The sequence below is a fragment of the Onychomys torridus genome, chromosome 14 (genome assembly GCF_903995425.1).
Source record: "Onychomys torridus chromosome 14, mOncTor1.1, whole genome shotgun sequence".
Taxonomy (NCBI): domain Eukaryota; kingdom Metazoa; phylum Chordata; class Mammalia; order Rodentia; family Cricetidae; genus Onychomys; species Onychomys torridus.
This window is the reverse complement of record NC_050456.1, coordinates 10,805,802-10,823,228: the sequence shown is the minus strand read 5'-3', so window position 1 is coordinate 10,823,228 and position 17,427 is coordinate 10,805,802. Positions and strand designations below refer to the sequence as shown.

Here is a 17,427-nt window from a genome sequence, read left to right as displayed (position 1 = left end):
TAAGGTACAGTTTGTGCAAGTATTAAAATTAACACAAATAAGAGCAGTTGAATTTATTGAAGTTTAAAAATGAACAAATTGGATTGCTTAAATTATATGTAAAATGATGGAAATGTACATTTGCTCATAGAATCCATTCAGTGGAATCCAAAATATTTCTTGAGCATGTGCTACATTCCAATTACTATGGTCAGGAACTGAAGACAAAAAGTCAAGCAAATTTCATGTTCTTGAGAAGGTGTGACTAGAACCATGAAATGCTGAGAGGCAAGTCAGACAAGTTATATGAAAGACAGGCTTCCCAGAGGACACGGGCTTGAAATGTGAAGAAAACAAGACAGATGCCTTTGACTCAAGGCAAGTTAGTAGTTAACTGTAGAAAAATCACAATTCAATTTGGATAAAATCACATTTCTGAGTGTTAAGAGGAAAAGACAAATTATCTGTGAATTTGAACTGTATGTGATTTGCAATTTTTGAAACAAGGACTTCTTTATGTAAAATAGGAATATAACTAAGTCTCCATAGAGAACACATCTTTGGACATTTATGTGTGTCAGTGAAGCATCGACATTATCCTCACCCAGTTATTCTACTGTAACCATCAACACTGGTAGACAGAAAACCCAAAATGAAGAGCCTAGACATGCCTGACTATCTAAAATATATGAAGAGAGGGGAGGCGGCTCACCACCAATCCACTGGGAGGGAGCATAGACCTAACTACTGTGTCCTGTTAAGTAGACTGTACATCAAACCTTAACCTGCTTTTGGAACTCCTTATTTTTCTGTGACCAAAATACCAGTGTTCATTTAAAGGAGGAACACCCATTTTACTGATGTAAAACAGTTGCTTTTTAATGTTAGTGGCTGATGGGGTGTAAATTATTCTCAATGATGATCAAATTTTAATCTGAAGTTGATTTTATACAAATATATCTACAGTGAGGTAGATCAGATTGCTTCCAAATCCTGCAACTCTCAAGTCACTTTATGCAAAGCAGACTCTGGACAGAGGTGGGGATGAAAGTGTTAGCTCATTAGGAGTATCGCTGCTTGGCTCATTCAACAATCAGGAACAATTCTGCTCCCAAGTGCTAACTCCGAGGGATGGAGGAACCACAGGCTCACTATTTGATTATAATAGAACAGTACTGTTTCTATACATCACACAATAAAACCCATCAGCCCTGGAAGGCTGTTTTATTTTTTCCCTCTAGTTAATTCTTAAAGACAAAGCAAAATATTACTAAAATTGGAGGTATAAGCATAGAATTGAAACAAGTGAAAAATTCTGGAAGCATATTTATTATACTTAGTGAAACTTCAGTCTTCTGAAGATCAAATTTCTTAATTCACCTCATGTTGAGGCCAATAATAAGGACAAAGTCATCAAAATGTACTGAAATAATTGTAAACTCCAATAATATTATATATGTGAACTAATTATAGTTAGTCAAACATTAATTACGGACTTCCGTCTTGAACTAATTTTTTCTCTCCCTTTGATTGCATTTAGAATCATGCCTCTACAACTGCAAGTACTGGACAACATGGGATTTGAATTGCAGATTTCAAAATAAATGAATTGCTCCATATCCCATGACCAGCTACACATACATCATCTTCCAAGAGCCCACCAGTGCTCTATCACTGAAGAGACAGCAGCCATCTTTTCTCCACTATGCATGCCATTTTTGGAAACTACTTCTGTGGCACGCATAATTATTTCCACGAAGAAAATACCTATAGTTCTATGGCATTCATCATTTGACAAATGCAAGCACCTCCCTCATCAGTCAGCTTGTGCTGAGCTTATTGGCGGTGACTGGAATCCTTAAGGGCCTATTAAATTTCTGAAGACAAAAGCTAAGATGAAGGACATGCCACTCCAAATTCATGTGCTGCTTGGCCTAGCTATCACCACACTAGTACAAGCTGTAGATAAAAAAGTGGATTGCCCACAGTTGTGTACATGTGAAATCAGGCCTTGGTTCACCCCCAGATCCATCTATATGGAAGCATCCACAGTAGACTGCAATGATTTAGGGCTTTTAAACTTCCCAGGCAGATTGCCTGCGGACACACAGATTCTGCTCCTACAGACCAACAACATTGCAAGAATTGAACACTCCATAGACTTTCCAGTGAACCTTACTGGCCTGGACTTATCTCAAAACAATCTATCTTCCGTCATGAATATTAACGTACAAAAGATGCCCCAGCTTCTTTCTGTATACCTAGAGGAAAACAAACTAACTGAGCTGCCTGAAAAATGTCTCTATGGGCTGGGCAACTTACAAGAACTCTACATTAACCACAATTTGCTTTCTACAATTTCACCAGGAGCCTTTATTGGCCTACATAACCTTCTTCGACTTCATCTCAATTCAAACAGACTGCAGATGATCAACAGTAAGTGGTTTGATGCTCTTCCCAATCTAGAGATTCTGATGATCGGGGACAACCCCATCATCAGAATCAAAGACATGAACTTCCAGCCGCTTCTCAATCTTCGCAGCCTGGTTATAGCTGGCATAAACCTCACGGACATACCGGATAATGCCTTGGTTGGGCTGGAAAATTTGGAAAGCATCTCTTTTTATGATAACAGGCTTATTAAGGTACCCCAAGTTGCTCTTCAAAAAGCTGTAAACCTCAAATTTTTGGATCTAAATAAAAACCCTATTAACAGAATACGAAGGGGTGATTTTAGCAATATGCTGCATTTGAAGGAGCTGGGGATAAACAACATGCCTGAACTTGTCTCCATTGACAGCCTAGCTGTGGATAACTTGCCAGATTTAAGAAAAATAGAAGCTACTAACAACCCCAGATTGTCTTACATTCACCCCAATGCATTTTTCAGACTCCCCAAGCTAGAATCCCTCATGCTGAACAGCAATGCCCTCAGTGCCCTCTACCATGGTACTGTAGAATCTTTGCCAAACCTCAAGGAAATCAGCATACACAGCAATCCCATCCGGTGTGACTGTGTCATCCGCTGGATTAACATGAACAAAACCAACATTCGATTTATGGAGCCGGATTCTCTGTTCTGTGTGGACCCACCTGAATTCCAAGGCCAGAATGTTCGGCAAGTGCATTTCAGGGATATGATGGAAATCTGCCTCCCTCTTATAGCTCCTGAGAGCTTCCCTTCTAGCTTGGATGTAGAAGCTGACAGCTATGTGTCCCTTCACTGCAGAGCTACTGCAGAACCGCAGCCTGAAATCTACTGGATCACGCCTTCTGGTAAAAAACTATTGCCAAATACTCTGAGAGAGAAGTTCTATGTTCACTCCGAAGGCACACTAGACATAAGTGGCATAACCCCAAAGGAAGGGGGGTTATACACTTGTATAGCAACTAACCTCGTTGGTGCTGACTTGAAGTCTATTATGATCAAAGTGGGAGGTTCTGTTCCTCAGGATAATAATGGTTCGCTGAATATTAAAATAAGAGATATCCAGGCCAATTCCATTCTGTTATCTTGGAAAGCAAGCTCTAAAATTCTCAAATCCAGTGTGAAGTGGACAGCCTTTGTCAAGACTGAAGATTCTCATGCTGCCCAAAGTGCTCGAATACCATCTGATGTCAAGGTATACAATCTTACTCATCTGAAACCATCGACTGAGTATAGAATTTGTATTGATATTCCCACCATCTACCAGAAAAGCAGAAAACAATGTGTGAATGTCACCACAAAAAGTTTGGAACATGATGGCAAAGAATATGGAAAGAGTCACACAGCGTTTATGGCCTGCCTTGGAGGGCTTTTGGGGATTATTGGCGTCATGTGTCTTCTCAGCTGCATCTCACAAGAAATGAACTGTGAGGGTGAACACAGTTATCCGAGGAATTACTTCAACAAACCAACCTTGGCATTGAGTGAGCTTTACCCTCCTCTGATCAACCTCTGGGAATCAGGCAAAGAAAAAAGGGCACCCTTGGAAGTAGAAACAACCATTATAGGTGTGCCAACAAACATGTCCTAAAAACAACCAACCAAACCTACTTCAAAGAAAAGCTCAAGAATACAGTAGTGCTGAAGACAAAAAAATGGCACAGAAAAACAAACAACAACAAGAACAGGCAGAGGAATGTTACTTTCTGGAAGGAAGACTCAGCTTCACCAATGCTGCTCCTGGCCAATGGAAATGTGAAAGTTCAGCATTTTAATTGACTGGCTTCAAAGGATACTGTGGCAACCAAATTCCATTTTCTAGAACTTTCATGTAACTTTTATGTCAGGACTACAGTTAATGTGAACAAAAACATTTCTGTATTTTTTTTAAGTGTAGAAGAGTAGTTGAACTGAGCAATACCTCCTCCTGTGTTGTATTACACATTAGCCACGAGTTTTTGCAGTGACCAGATAAACTTGAATTGACACGTGGTGTAAGGAAAAGGACAAATTCTATAGAGTAGACACAGTGAGTATGTGGACCTCTTTTATAAGGAAAAATACATTTTGGATTCAAATCAATTGCTTTTGTCTTGTTTTTGTTTCTAAATAAAGAATAATTTCTGGGAACTATGATTTAAATGCCAGTGTTTTTGATGGTGTCTTTTACAGTCACATTTGGAATGTTAGTAGTGAGACTTTTATTGGGTTTGGTATCTACATTTTTCTGATATGCAAAATGGATTATAGACAGCATTTTATCAATATTAAAAGGTTATAACATTATACTTAATACTTCAATTATTAATTAAATAAATCCTCCATGAAATTATGAATTCATTTAAAATATTTTTTTCAAACAAGGAGCTTTTGGAAAAGGATTTAATTATTAGGTTTAAATGATGTAAATCCAATACTGGAGTAAGTCAAGGTCTAATTTCAATAATGAATAGATCAGCTGGAATTTGCTGCTTTGCAAAAATGTTTGCCTCAGTTCAGTAGGACTTATTTTATCTAGGTGTATTTTCACATCTCTTGGAGATTTTAAATAACGAGCTTCAGTCATGTAACAATTTAATAACCTCCTACACCACAAACACAGTAAGGAAATCACACGTTCCATTTTAAGAGCAGGGTTGTAGGATTTCACTATAAAATAGAAGTAGGTAACAAAACTTTGTAAGGCTCAACTATTGGAAACTCTATTCCAGTTTCAAAACAAGATAATCCAGATGATTCTGGTGTTCACTTATATAAAATTCAGTTAAGGTTTAGAAACAGCATCTAACTATGCAAACCAAACTAACTTCAAACTTGCTATGTAGCACAGGGTGGCATTGAACTCATGATTCCCCTCCCAGGAACCCCAAAGGTGGAGATTACAGGTATATAATAGCAATTTTAAAAAGTCAGGGAACAGTTTCTGAAAGTGACTTTAAGTAAATACAGCAATAAAGTATAATCCACTAAGATTGTATATAATGTGTCTAAAAACACAGGCTAAAATGATTTCAGATTACCAAATGAAAATACTATTTTAATATCCTTTATATGAAGTAAAAATTTTTTTACCTGAAAATTAACAGAAAATTAGTGAGATTAAGAGTTTTAGTCATTTTACAAATAAAAACAAAAACAAGTGTATTTTTGGGCAAAGAAAATATTCTAAAATATAAACACTGATCTTAAATAAAAAGTGATAGTTTTAAAAGGCAAATAGCTTTTCTCTCCAATTAGGTGTTCCTATATTATAACTGTTGTGCTGTTCTTAATCAAATGTTTAACATTTTGCAGTAACTGAGTGCATATTATCAGCATGTCACCAGCCTGTAAGCGTTCCCAGCATGGCAGCCATATCAATTTATTTGTTGATATTAGACATTTTATTTGTGTTAGCATTGACAGTTTCTAATTAAATCCTAGCTGGTTTTGACAATGTGGAAGGTAATTGCTATGAACTCTTTGAAATGAAAGGACAAGCTGTGTTAATTTCAACAAAACGAAAATATGGAACTTGTTAATTCAATGTGTTTCCCAAGCACAAATTTTGCAACCTGATGAATCGCTATCACACAGAAGCTGACATTAGAATTCATCAGTAAGACATGCTCATAGATCATCAGAGGCTTCAGCACCACGGATAGAGCTCTGTGAGGCTCAGCTATTTATCAAAAACTTCGGAGCTGAGATATGACCTATTAGGATGCAGTTACTATACAGGCCAGCAAGAAATTAAGCATGTATTTTGTGTTCCTTTTATATTTACCTTCATAAGGAACCATCACAGCCATATCTAAGGCTTATAATGCATTTCAATCTACAGATTTCCTTTGAAATTTGTTATGAAATAAACCCAATAAATAGCATAGGCAAAAAACTGAACTTTTGTTCACCAACAAGTCAAGGAAGGTACTTAAAGCATGCTATGACTTTATTTAAGTCTTAATCCAGTGTATCAACAAGGAAGAAAATAATTTTCCTTCAATAATGAGAACAGTATTTAATATCCCCTATAGAACCTCCTAAACAATCACAAAATTATATAGGCATTAGTCAAATGACTCACATATAATTTACAGGTGAACTGTACCATATAGAATCACCTGTTGTAACGAAGTTTACCTAAGAAAAAGGAAATTCTGAAGCTTATACCTCCACAAATACTACTTGATGTACTTAACTATATGAAGAAAAGCAATCCCTCACAAAAATTATTTTAAAAGAATGACATAATTTCCCATTTTGTAGTACAAAAAAACTCAAGATTTTTTTAAATGAAGCATGCTAGAACAATACAAAAATTACAGTCATGATTGTGTAATAAAGTTTTGATTACACTGCATACACAAAACTGGTACTATGATATAAAGATGAAAATTTCCTAGGAACTAAGGATATTCTAGCCATCCTAATATCAGAGTACCATGCCTTATATATGCCAAGTTGCTGATGCAAATGAAGTCTATGTGCTCTCAGTTGAATCTATATGTGACACATACAAATCCAGATAGTTTATGATTTTGAAGGGATAATGACTATTACTAGTGGAATATAATACTATGCTTTTTATCATTATCTTAGACTGGAAGCCTTCTACCTATTAAAAAGTTAACTATAAATGGTATGGCATGTTATGATGGTGACAGCCTCTTATACTCCATTTATTGTGTCTCCTAACTACAAGCAATTGATCTTCACTCTATGATGCCCACGAAGTGATGACATCAACTCAGCATGCAGTTTCACAATGTAAACTATCATCAAGCGACGCATGACTGTATAGAAAAGCAATATAAAGATAAACACTGCTAGCAAAGTCAAGATCCTATAATGCATATTGAAGTTTTGATATGCTACTAGTTCCCAGAAAGAGTGAAATGGAGTTTTGAGGTAGTTAGACACACAGATAGATAGATGGATGTATTATAATTATATAAATGGAGATTTTATTCTATTCAGACAGCAAAATTTTATTCAAACAATGGAATGATAATTGTTCAATATATTAATTTATCCACATTTTGTGTATTCTCAGGAAATACTTACTGCATGGCTATTAATCTCAGGAAAAACACTGAACAGGAAAAATTCCCCTGAACGGAGTCATTTATAGTCTACATTTTGTCTATCAAGTTTTCACAAATATTTATCAGCTATGACACTTAGCTGGTTTGTAACTTTACATACCCACACTACTCAGAAATCACCAAACTTGTAAGCTCAAAATATCTTACTTACAGAAATATGTTATCATAGGATCTTTTAAAAATATATTACTGATTTTATTCTCTTTATTATTAAAACTATCCTAATACTATCTTCAGAGTAATTAAATAGAAAATCCTATCTATTTACCATGGATTATTTCTAACTACAGAAACATGGATTTTTTTTTTTTTTTAAATTGTAGAGTTTGGTCATCCTGGCAAATGAGAAGTTAAAATCAAGAAAGTAATTTAGCACTGACCAAATGATTATATTTCTTACAAGGAGAGACATCTGGATGAATGATCCAGGGAAAAAATTAAATTACTTTTATTAACATGTCAGATAAAATATTCAGAACTTTAATATCTGGCAATTACAAAATTGACAATAAAACACCAAAGTTTAATGGTATGTTTACTATAAAAGGGAGAAATTCCAATAAAACTTCCCTGCAACTGTTATAAAAAGCAGTAAAAATCTCTAAATGTATTTATCACCATTAGAGACATCTTGCTTTTCATTCCAATGCTGGATTTTCTAGAAAATATAGAATAATTTATAGGAACTAATTTATGTACTAGAATTTCCATGACATAACAAAACATTTTTCATTCCCTAAGATAATGGTATTTGTAGATGTCACAATACCTTATGTGTTTGTCTTTTCTCACTGATATATCATAGCATTATGTGACCATGGTGAAGAATAATCAATTTTTCATTAAAACATATAGTATAGTTCTGAGATTATCAATTCAAAAATTTAATAATCTCTGATACAAATAATGGAGTAAGCTTGTGGCATAACTTGACCTTCAAAATCCTCACATTGAGAGAATCAGAGTGTAGTACAAATACCTCCATGATATCTGGGTTATCATCTCCAAGCTGGGAGATACCAAATTGGTTCTTAAATTATCAGAAGCGACATTGTTAAAATAATGCAACTAAAAATACCAAAACAATTCTTCAAAATATATGATACAATATTAACATTTATTATCAGGACTTAATTAAGGTCAGAAACTTACAATAAAAGTATCCTTAATAGAACAAAATACAGGCAATAAGCAAAAATTCCAGTCTATATAGCACGAAGGCACTAGCCTTCTCACTCCTGTTTGCTACTCAGTTGACCAATAAACTAGCATTTTACTACTTAATTTTGGAAAGAAGCACACTTATTTTAGGAGGATTCCAAAATCTGTTTTAATTCTACAGTATCAGAAAAGCAACTGAGGTTAGTACAATACAGCACAGCCTCCCAATCAATCTCTCAAAAGGCATAAAGAGTAAGAACCATTTCTCTCTGATAGTAACATTTATCCATATAACCAATAAAAATTAAGAAATTAGAGCATGAAAAGAGCTATATTAAAATACTATGTGGGGCAGAGGGGACTAGATTTCCTTCCAATGGATCATATTAGCCTCAATCCAGAATTGTTCCTGAAATAACTAGTTAATAGTTCAGATATTTTCCTGTAAGTGATAAAGTATCATTTCAAAAATATTACTAGCACTTGCAACAATACACATTCATATTAATGTGAGAAAAGGAAAAAAAACAAGGAAACATTTATCAACACTGAATGTCAGGCTCAAAATGGACAATGGCTTTTAGGAAGTTTCACCAGGCTTAAAAAAAAAAAAAAAAAAAAAAAGGACACGAGAAAAATGAACATAACTAGGAGCCAAGAATATGATAGTCACTTCTTTCTACTTCTCCTTTTCTCTGATTTGCCAGAGAGAGAGAGAGAGAGAGAGAGAGAGAGAGAGAGAGAGAGACCATTTGAACTCATTTATATAAAATCAATCTTTGTATACTTGTACAGATAACTAATTCACTCATGGAATGCCCAGAAAAGCAACATTAATATTCCCACTTTGTATTCCATATTACCATATAACTATATATAGTGTCAAAGAAGTAAAGTAATTTTTCTTCCTCCTAAATAGAATGAGGAACATAAAAACAACAAGGTCCACCTAAACATGCTATAGTACATGAAAATGGGCGATTTGGTGGATGGAGACATATCAGCATCAAGTGACATGGGGATGTAGCTCAATGGTACAGCATTTGCCTAGCATAAAGTAGGTCCCAATCAGTACATAAAAACTGGATAATTAGAACTCTTAATTATTATTAACATCTAACTAACTTCATCAATAGGTTCTTTTAAAATATTCCAATCTGAGTTTTGCATCAGAACTTGGGAACAAAGTTCACTGGATTTCTTTAATACTTCCCCAAAACAAACACAAGTAAAAAAAAAAAAAAATCTATGCATATTGTTAAATTTAAATAGCATTATTTGCCAAGTACTCAGTAGGTACACAGTCAGGGCCTATTAGAATACTTTTCTTTCTGTAATTATTCCCATGTCCATCTAATAGTACTCATTTCTCAAATACAATTCTACTAGCTGTGAGTACAGGATGATAAGTCACCAGCTAAATGTGCTTTCCAATTCTCAGATTACAATCACCTCCAAAACAATCTATCTTGGAAGGCAGCTTCTTTGTTTAAAAAAAAAAAATGTGGTACCAGGATCAAGCCCCTTCCCCCTGCATCAAGAGTGAGCAACACATCTAAACATAGGTAATGGGCTCTAAAAAGCCAACCTGAGCACCAGGGACAGATCCTGATGGTACTGCCCCAACTGAATGTACCAGGCTTTGCTGACTCCTCATGGGAAGCCACACATCTAAACATAGGTAATGGGCTCTAAAAAGCCAACCTGAGCACCAGGGACAGATCCTGATGGTACTGCCCCAACTGAATGTACCAGGCTTTGCTGACTCCTCATGGGAAGCCTTATTCATTTGAAGGAGGGTATGTGGAATGAGCTAGGGAATGAGGGTGGCTGTGTGGGGAGGGTAGTGGGAGGAGGGGAGAGAGGGGATCTCTGGTTGGTACATAGAATTAATTTAAAAAAATTTTTAAATAAAAAAAAAAATGTGGTGGTGGTATGCACGCCTTTAATCCCAGCACTTCGGAGGCAGAAGCAGGGGGATCTCTGGGAGCTTAAGACTGGCCTAGGCTACAGAGCTAGGTCTAGCATAGCCAAGGCTACACAAAGAAATCCTATCTTGAAAAAACGAACAAGCAATCAAAGAATGCTGAGAAAAGAAAAAGAAAGTCCTTCCAGCTTTCCACATGCAGGCAGATCTTTGACTACCAGTCAAGGAACATGGCAGCACTGACAGCTTAGGGTTGGCAATCACTGCTCAGGCTGTCTGGCATTGCTAGTGACTTCTAGTCTACAGTAACCTCCCGGCTCTCAGGAGAGCACATTTATGAACTCCATGCTATAGTTCGGGAGAACACTATTATTTAATGCACTTCAGATGACACAGATTGTTTAGTGATAAATGGAACAGCACAAACTTAAATAAAAACAAACGTATCCATGGGATTACAACCTGCAGGTGACCATTTAATAGAAAGTTAGTTATCCAAATTTGCCAGTCAGAGGAAGGAGGTGATTGTTTAAAACCAATATTTTCCTAAATAAAGAAATCCCATTACATTAAGCTGGAATAGGAGGATAATTTTACATCTACAAAGGTTCTCAGTATTTAGTAATTATTCACCACAAATGTTTAAAAGTGACTATGCTCAGAACCTTACTCACTCTCAATGATTTCCTTCCACCTGGGTTTATGTCACTTCACATGACCTGTGAATATTGTAGAGCTCCTCCTGAGTAAGCTGATTTGGAAACTAATAGCAGCACTGGGTTGTAAAACTTCATTTGTAAAGTATCATATAAAGACATGGGTTTCAGGATGGGATTTCCATACATGCTTAGTTTTGCTTGATCTCCCCCACATCTACTAAGCAAATATTTTAGGCCGAGATGCAAAGCACAGTCCATGTCACCTGCATATCCATTCACTATTTACTGGGACATATGTACTAGAAACAATATCAACTACTAGACATTCAAAGTAATGCCATGGCAAATCCTTTGGCATAGAAAAACTTCTAATAAAAAAAAAGATACTAACAAATTAACCTGTAAGGTTCCATACATAAAAAATAGTATCATAATAATTACTAAAGTCATAAGAACAGCTAATACATATTTAGGAGCACAAAGCATTCTAAAGGAGTCGCAAAGGCTTCAAGTACACATTGCTTTATATAATAACCCACCTACAAAAACAAGTAGATTAGACATGGCTTGGAAGTAATGACAGGCCAAAATATTTAAAAAGCATCAGAATATTGAGTTATTGGGACAAAGTTATAAAGGAGGAAATAGCAAGAACCAACTGGAGACAAGCATCACAGACAGAAGTAGCCAGAGTGAAACGGTCATCCCAGAGGAAAAGGATGCCAAGTTAAAAACATCGTGACTACTTTATAAAGACACAAAACCTTCTTAGGTTTTTCCTAATGTGATACCACATAAACACATGCCCACATGCACATCCTCAGGGGCTATCTGCAATCTTCTATGTTAGGACAGACCAGTATTTCAGTATAAACTGATTTCAATTTGTTTTCAAAGTACATCATCCTTAAAATTATACAACGGCCAAATGTCCCTGTGGCTCTCCATTGCCTCTACAAAGGCAAACAGGTGAAATAGGACCCAAAAATTCTGGGTAATTTTGTACATAAAAATTCAAATATAATGTAAATTTGTGGCATATGGCTTTGAATACAAGCCTGACATAATTCTATTTCCACTACCATTGCATTTCTCTTTTGAATTTTCACAAATATGTTACATGGGGCTTAGTAAGTGTGTGAGTCTAAAAACAGATCCAAGCAAAGATTCATGCAGCATTTCAATTCTTTGCACGCTATTTTGTGATGCACCAGTTATAACTACTGGAGTAGCAATAGGTATCATTCTCTTCAGATTTTATTTTCTAGTTAGTGCACTTAACTCACACTACCTTCACATGCACAGAATGTATGTAGTTAGACATGTAGTTGGACACCCACATCTTCTAGGCTTGTCAGAAACTATTCTTGATTAAGAAGCAGCTCATCTAATATACAGTTACTGAGTAAATATTTGCATACTAATGAGGTGGTTATGATTGTTCACTTTTATATAACTTACACATCACATATTTTAAAATGACTAATACTGTAAGACATAGCATCTTCAACATTTCTCAGCAGTCATCAATATTTTGATTTTATAATTGTCAACACTGAGAATTCTACTTCACATAAATACATAGAACAAAAAGGCAGAAGTACGCCTATGGCCAAATCAGAGATTGTGCAAATTCAGCCCTAATCCTAAAATAAAATTCATTTAATGACATTTTATGTAACTTAAGTCAACAATTCAGATGGCAATTTTTATAATCAAGCATTTCAATGCAATATAGTCCAAAGATAAATCAATTTGATATTTGTATGCTGAAGGATGATGGTAAAGAGATACTGAAATTATTTGTTTTTATAATCAAACCATTATGCTTTTAAACAGTGTATAGCATACAATAGTTTTAATCTGAGCTAAGGTGCTCCAGGCAATGTGAACTGGATTCCACAGAGTGCATTCTGTGTACTGGAAATAAAGGTAAAAGAAGCATTAAAGGTGATGACTGCCAGAGCACCCTGAACTCACTTGGAATGTGGTTTTGAATTCATTTGAGATCATTGTGTGAGACCAAAAAGTTGTTCTCTTCACAAAATTTTGTGACCCCCACATTCATTTATCCAACTTCCACATGAGGTTCTGACCAAAAGTTCAAGAACCAGCAGGTCAGGGCTAGAAAGATGGCTTAGAATTTAAGAGCACTGGCTTCTCTTCCAGGGGACCAGGGTTCAATGCCCCAGTACCATCTGTAACTCATTTCAGAAGATCCAACCTCCACTCTGGCTTCCAGAGGTACTCTACATGTACATGGTGTATAGGACATATATGCAGGTAAAACACCTATATACATAAAACAAAAGCAAATAAATATAAAAAAGAAATTTTGTTTGCTTGTTTTTGTTTTTGTTTTTTGAGACAGGGTTTCTTTGTAGCTTTGGAGCCTGTCCTGGACTAGCTCTGTAGACCAGGCTGGCCTCGAACTCACAGAGATCCACCTGCCTCTGCCTCCCAAGTGCTGGGATTACAGGTGTGCGCCACCACTGCCCGGCAAAAGAGAAATTTTTTTTAAAAATCTGGGATCTAAATTATAAGGATGTTGTTAAAGAAGTTTACTACATCACAGCAATTTAATTCTTAGTGCTAAAGACACAATTTAAACTATTGGGTTATTTTTTTCTATTCTGGAAAGCAAAATACTGAAGATCATTTTGCTGTTCATTTTTCTCAAAAGTGTTTTAAGAAACTGTGATATTAATATATTAACATAGTAATTTCACTTCTTTAATAATATTTCTTTTGGAAACTTTCCTGAGAATTTTCACCTGAAGTAAAGGACAAAATTCCAAACCGAAAAATAAATTTGGTAAATAAGATACATTTCCTTCATATTTAAATCCTGGCAGCTTAGTATCTGGTACCTGGAGCCAGATCCTGAGTTTACAGAAGAATACATTAAGTTGCTATATAGCAAATTCCAGATAAACCATAGATATACAATAAGTCTCTGTCTCAAAAAAATATTTTAAAATACAAAACAAGTTTGGCATTACTGTACTTTAATATGTTACAGCAAAAGAAATAGATGATTAATAAACAAATTAACTACAATAAGGAAAACTGAAGCCCAATGTCAGCTTATAAAGCCTATCATTCTAGCTATTTTTTTTAAACTGGCAATAATTTGTCAGAGGAAAGATTGCTGGTGGAAATATAAATCAGCACATGTATAGAAAATAGTATGGGGTGTCCAGAAATAGTCACTTCTTCAACCACCATAGGATCCAGCTGTGCCTGGTTACTACTGAAAGAAAACCAAGTAAATCTTTAAGAAAGATGCAGACATACCTATGCTTAACTGCAATTTAACCATCACAGATGGATCAAGAAAACATCACACACACACACACACACACACACACACACACACACACACACACACACACGAGAATTATTCTTCTACAAAGGAAAATGGGATTGTGTCCTTTGCAGGAAAATGGACAGAACTAGAGGTTACAAAGTTAAGTGAAATGAGCAAGACACACCAGTTTTATGTGTTTCCTTTCAGATGTGGAAAGTAGGAAAAATTTTTTTTTTTACAGGTGTTTTAAAAATAGTAGCAGAGGGACTAAGAAAGGTTCAGGTGGCCAGAAGAGAGGGGAAGAGGTAGCTGGGATGGTAGAAAGGATCAAAGTATGATATATGTATGTGTGGAAATTTCCAAGAGAAGCCCACTGGCAGGTGCAATCAAAATGTAGCAATTACAGTTTTTAAAATTCTGCTATGCCGCCTCTGTCAAAATTTATACTACTCTCTCTCAGCTATTTTCATTCAATCCAAATTAAAGCTGCCCACACTTTCCAAGTGTCATAAAAGCCATCCGGCTTCCAAATGAATGGAGACCTGAGGGCTCCAATTAGCCTCTGATGCCCCAGTGTTGTGAGCAGCAGCTCTTACCCTCCCTAGCTGGTCAGGCCTCGACATCAGTCTAGTACATAATTCTATGAATAAACAGGTTTTGCCCTCTCATTCTGAGCTATTTGTTTTCTCTAATCTTAATTTCTTCTTTCTAGAGCAGAGAACAAATCTAACCTCTACCCAAGGGGCGGCCCTACAAAGTGCTGACTATGCTGTCCTGTCCCTAACTTCTCTTTACTCCACAGCCTTAAAACAACTCATGATTTGTGGATGTGATCCAAGATACAAGCCTATCTTAAAATGAGTCAGAAACTGAAGGCAGTCCCCTGAACTGTTTCTTTCTGCTGGGACAGTCACACCAGCTACAGTCCTGCACTATTTTGAAAGGGAAGCAAGACAACTCTGGACAGTCAAGGATATTTAATTCTACCTGATGACACATAATGAGACTTACGGATTGCCCAGAGTCCGGCGTAGAATATCTGAGGGGAAAAAAAAAAATCTATGTACACTATGCTCTTATGTCTGTTAACTTTATTTCTCTAAGACAAAGTCAGGTAATCAGGGTAAGAATAACTCTAGATACACCAAGCTTCTTGTCCATCTATTTTATTTCTCTGGGATGAAATCCTGTCTCTATAGCTTCAGTTCTGTCCTGACACTCAGTTCCTCTTTGTCCTCATTTACTGCCCTCTCATAGTACTGCTAACAACTAAGCTCTTATGCTTCCAGCCTTATTTTCATCCTCTGTTTCTTCGCCCTCCATCTCTACTTGCTCTCCACTCCTGGCTCTGATGAACTCTACAAGAGTTCTGCCTTATCATCTATAAAACCTCTGTGTTCTTCCCTTTTCTCTGGTCATGCCATTCTATCAGCCTCTACAGAAAATGCCTGTTCCTTCTTCTCCTGGCCTTGGAGTTCTCTGCCTCCTCAGGAATGTAGTTCCACCCTACCTGCCACCTTGATATGTAAAAACCTCTTTTGTTTTCAGTCAGTTGCTCTGGAGAGCCACTAAGGCCTCAAGGCAAGGGGATAGTCTGAGCTTCATTAGCAAAAGAAACAAAGCTATGTATCTCCAGCCAGCTTGTCTCCTCAGCTCAGCAGGGGAGTTAGTTACCTAAAAGTTCAGCATGTTTGAGGAGCTGAACTGTTAGCCAAATGGTCTGGGAATATTTGAGCATGCAAGAATTTCATTGCAGAAGATAGCTGAAATATTAAAAGCTGGATAACACCAAATATTCAGAATAAATGGCTTGCCTTTTGACAGACCCTTGGCCAGTCAAAGTATAGCTTTAATATATAGCTGAATCTCTATAACATATTCTTGTGGCTTGCCACAAGACTATTATCAGCTTCACTAGCACTAGAATCCAATAAATGCTAAGCATCAGCATAGACCTTGGTATGAGGAAGATGTTCTTCTCAAAGACCAAGTCTTACAGGGGAGGAACTCAGTGAAGAATGGTAAAGGAGCTGATCAGAATAGTGGAAACAAGTTTTTATTGACAACAGTGAGACAGTTTGTTCTTCAGCACAAAAGCAAATTAATAGGTGTTGACTTTTCAACACCTACTGCAATCCTTAAAATCAGTCATTTGCTGCCCCCTTCCCCAATTAAAGTCTCCCCTTTCTCATTTTCCCCTTCATAAAACCGGTATGGAAGCAGGAGTGGGGCACAGGAGGGGCTGGAGGGAAGAAAAAGATGAGGAAATGAGGTCATTTTTTAAATTAAAAATAAAATAAATTTGATAAGTTTTCTCATTTGTAGTAATGACAAATTAATACAAATTTGTCTAGACAAAGCCACTCAGGAGAGTACAGGGAATGGTAGTGTGGTGACTCAAATAACACCACCAATCAACTAGTACTCTGTTTGGTTTGGGGTTTTGCTGAGGATTAAGACATGGCACTGAGAATATTATACTTTAATGCTGAACTTATTAGCAGAAGATGCAGAATTCCAGCTAGAAACCTCTTTGATTGATGACTTACTTCCCCAAGAGAAGCTTGGCACCATCTAACACCTGCAAATAGAAGCAGGCAATTCCTCCTCCTGCATGCAATTGTCACTGGAAAAGCAAACTAGTCAAAAGCAGGCCTGGTCACCACACATCCTGGGTATTTCATTATTAAACCTGCTGACCAGCCAAATCCACAATGACATATGAGGACTTCTGGGAAGGAGAATATAAATTAGAATAATTAAAGCTTGAATTTGTTTTGACATTTGACTTGTAAATGTTTTTAATCTATGTCTCACATTAAATAAACATAGCACACTGCAACCCACATACATTTCATGAAAATAATTTATCCTCA

The 17,427-nt window shown here is 36.3% G+C and overlaps 2 protein-coding genes across 5 annotated transcripts in view; one reads left to right on the top strand and one right to left on the bottom strand.

Annotated features, from left to right (window-relative positions):
- Positions 1-4,549, top strand: part of Lrrn3 (leucine rich repeat neuronal 3) — a 32,114-nt gene extending 27,565 nt beyond the window's left edge. The window contains exon 2 of the mRNA XM_036206170.1: positions 1,520-4,549. Coding sequence (XP_036062063.1) covers positions 1,875-3,998 — 2,124 coding nt within the window. The 5' untranslated portion in view covers positions 1,520-1,874 and the 3' untranslated portion in view covers positions 3,999-4,549. The remainder of the gene's footprint in view (positions 1-1,519) is intronic.
- Immp2l (inner mitochondrial membrane peptidase subunit 2) overlaps positions 1-17,427 on the bottom strand; it is an 854,797-nt gene that overhangs the window by 458,152 nt on the left and 379,218 nt on the right. The window lies entirely within an intron of this gene.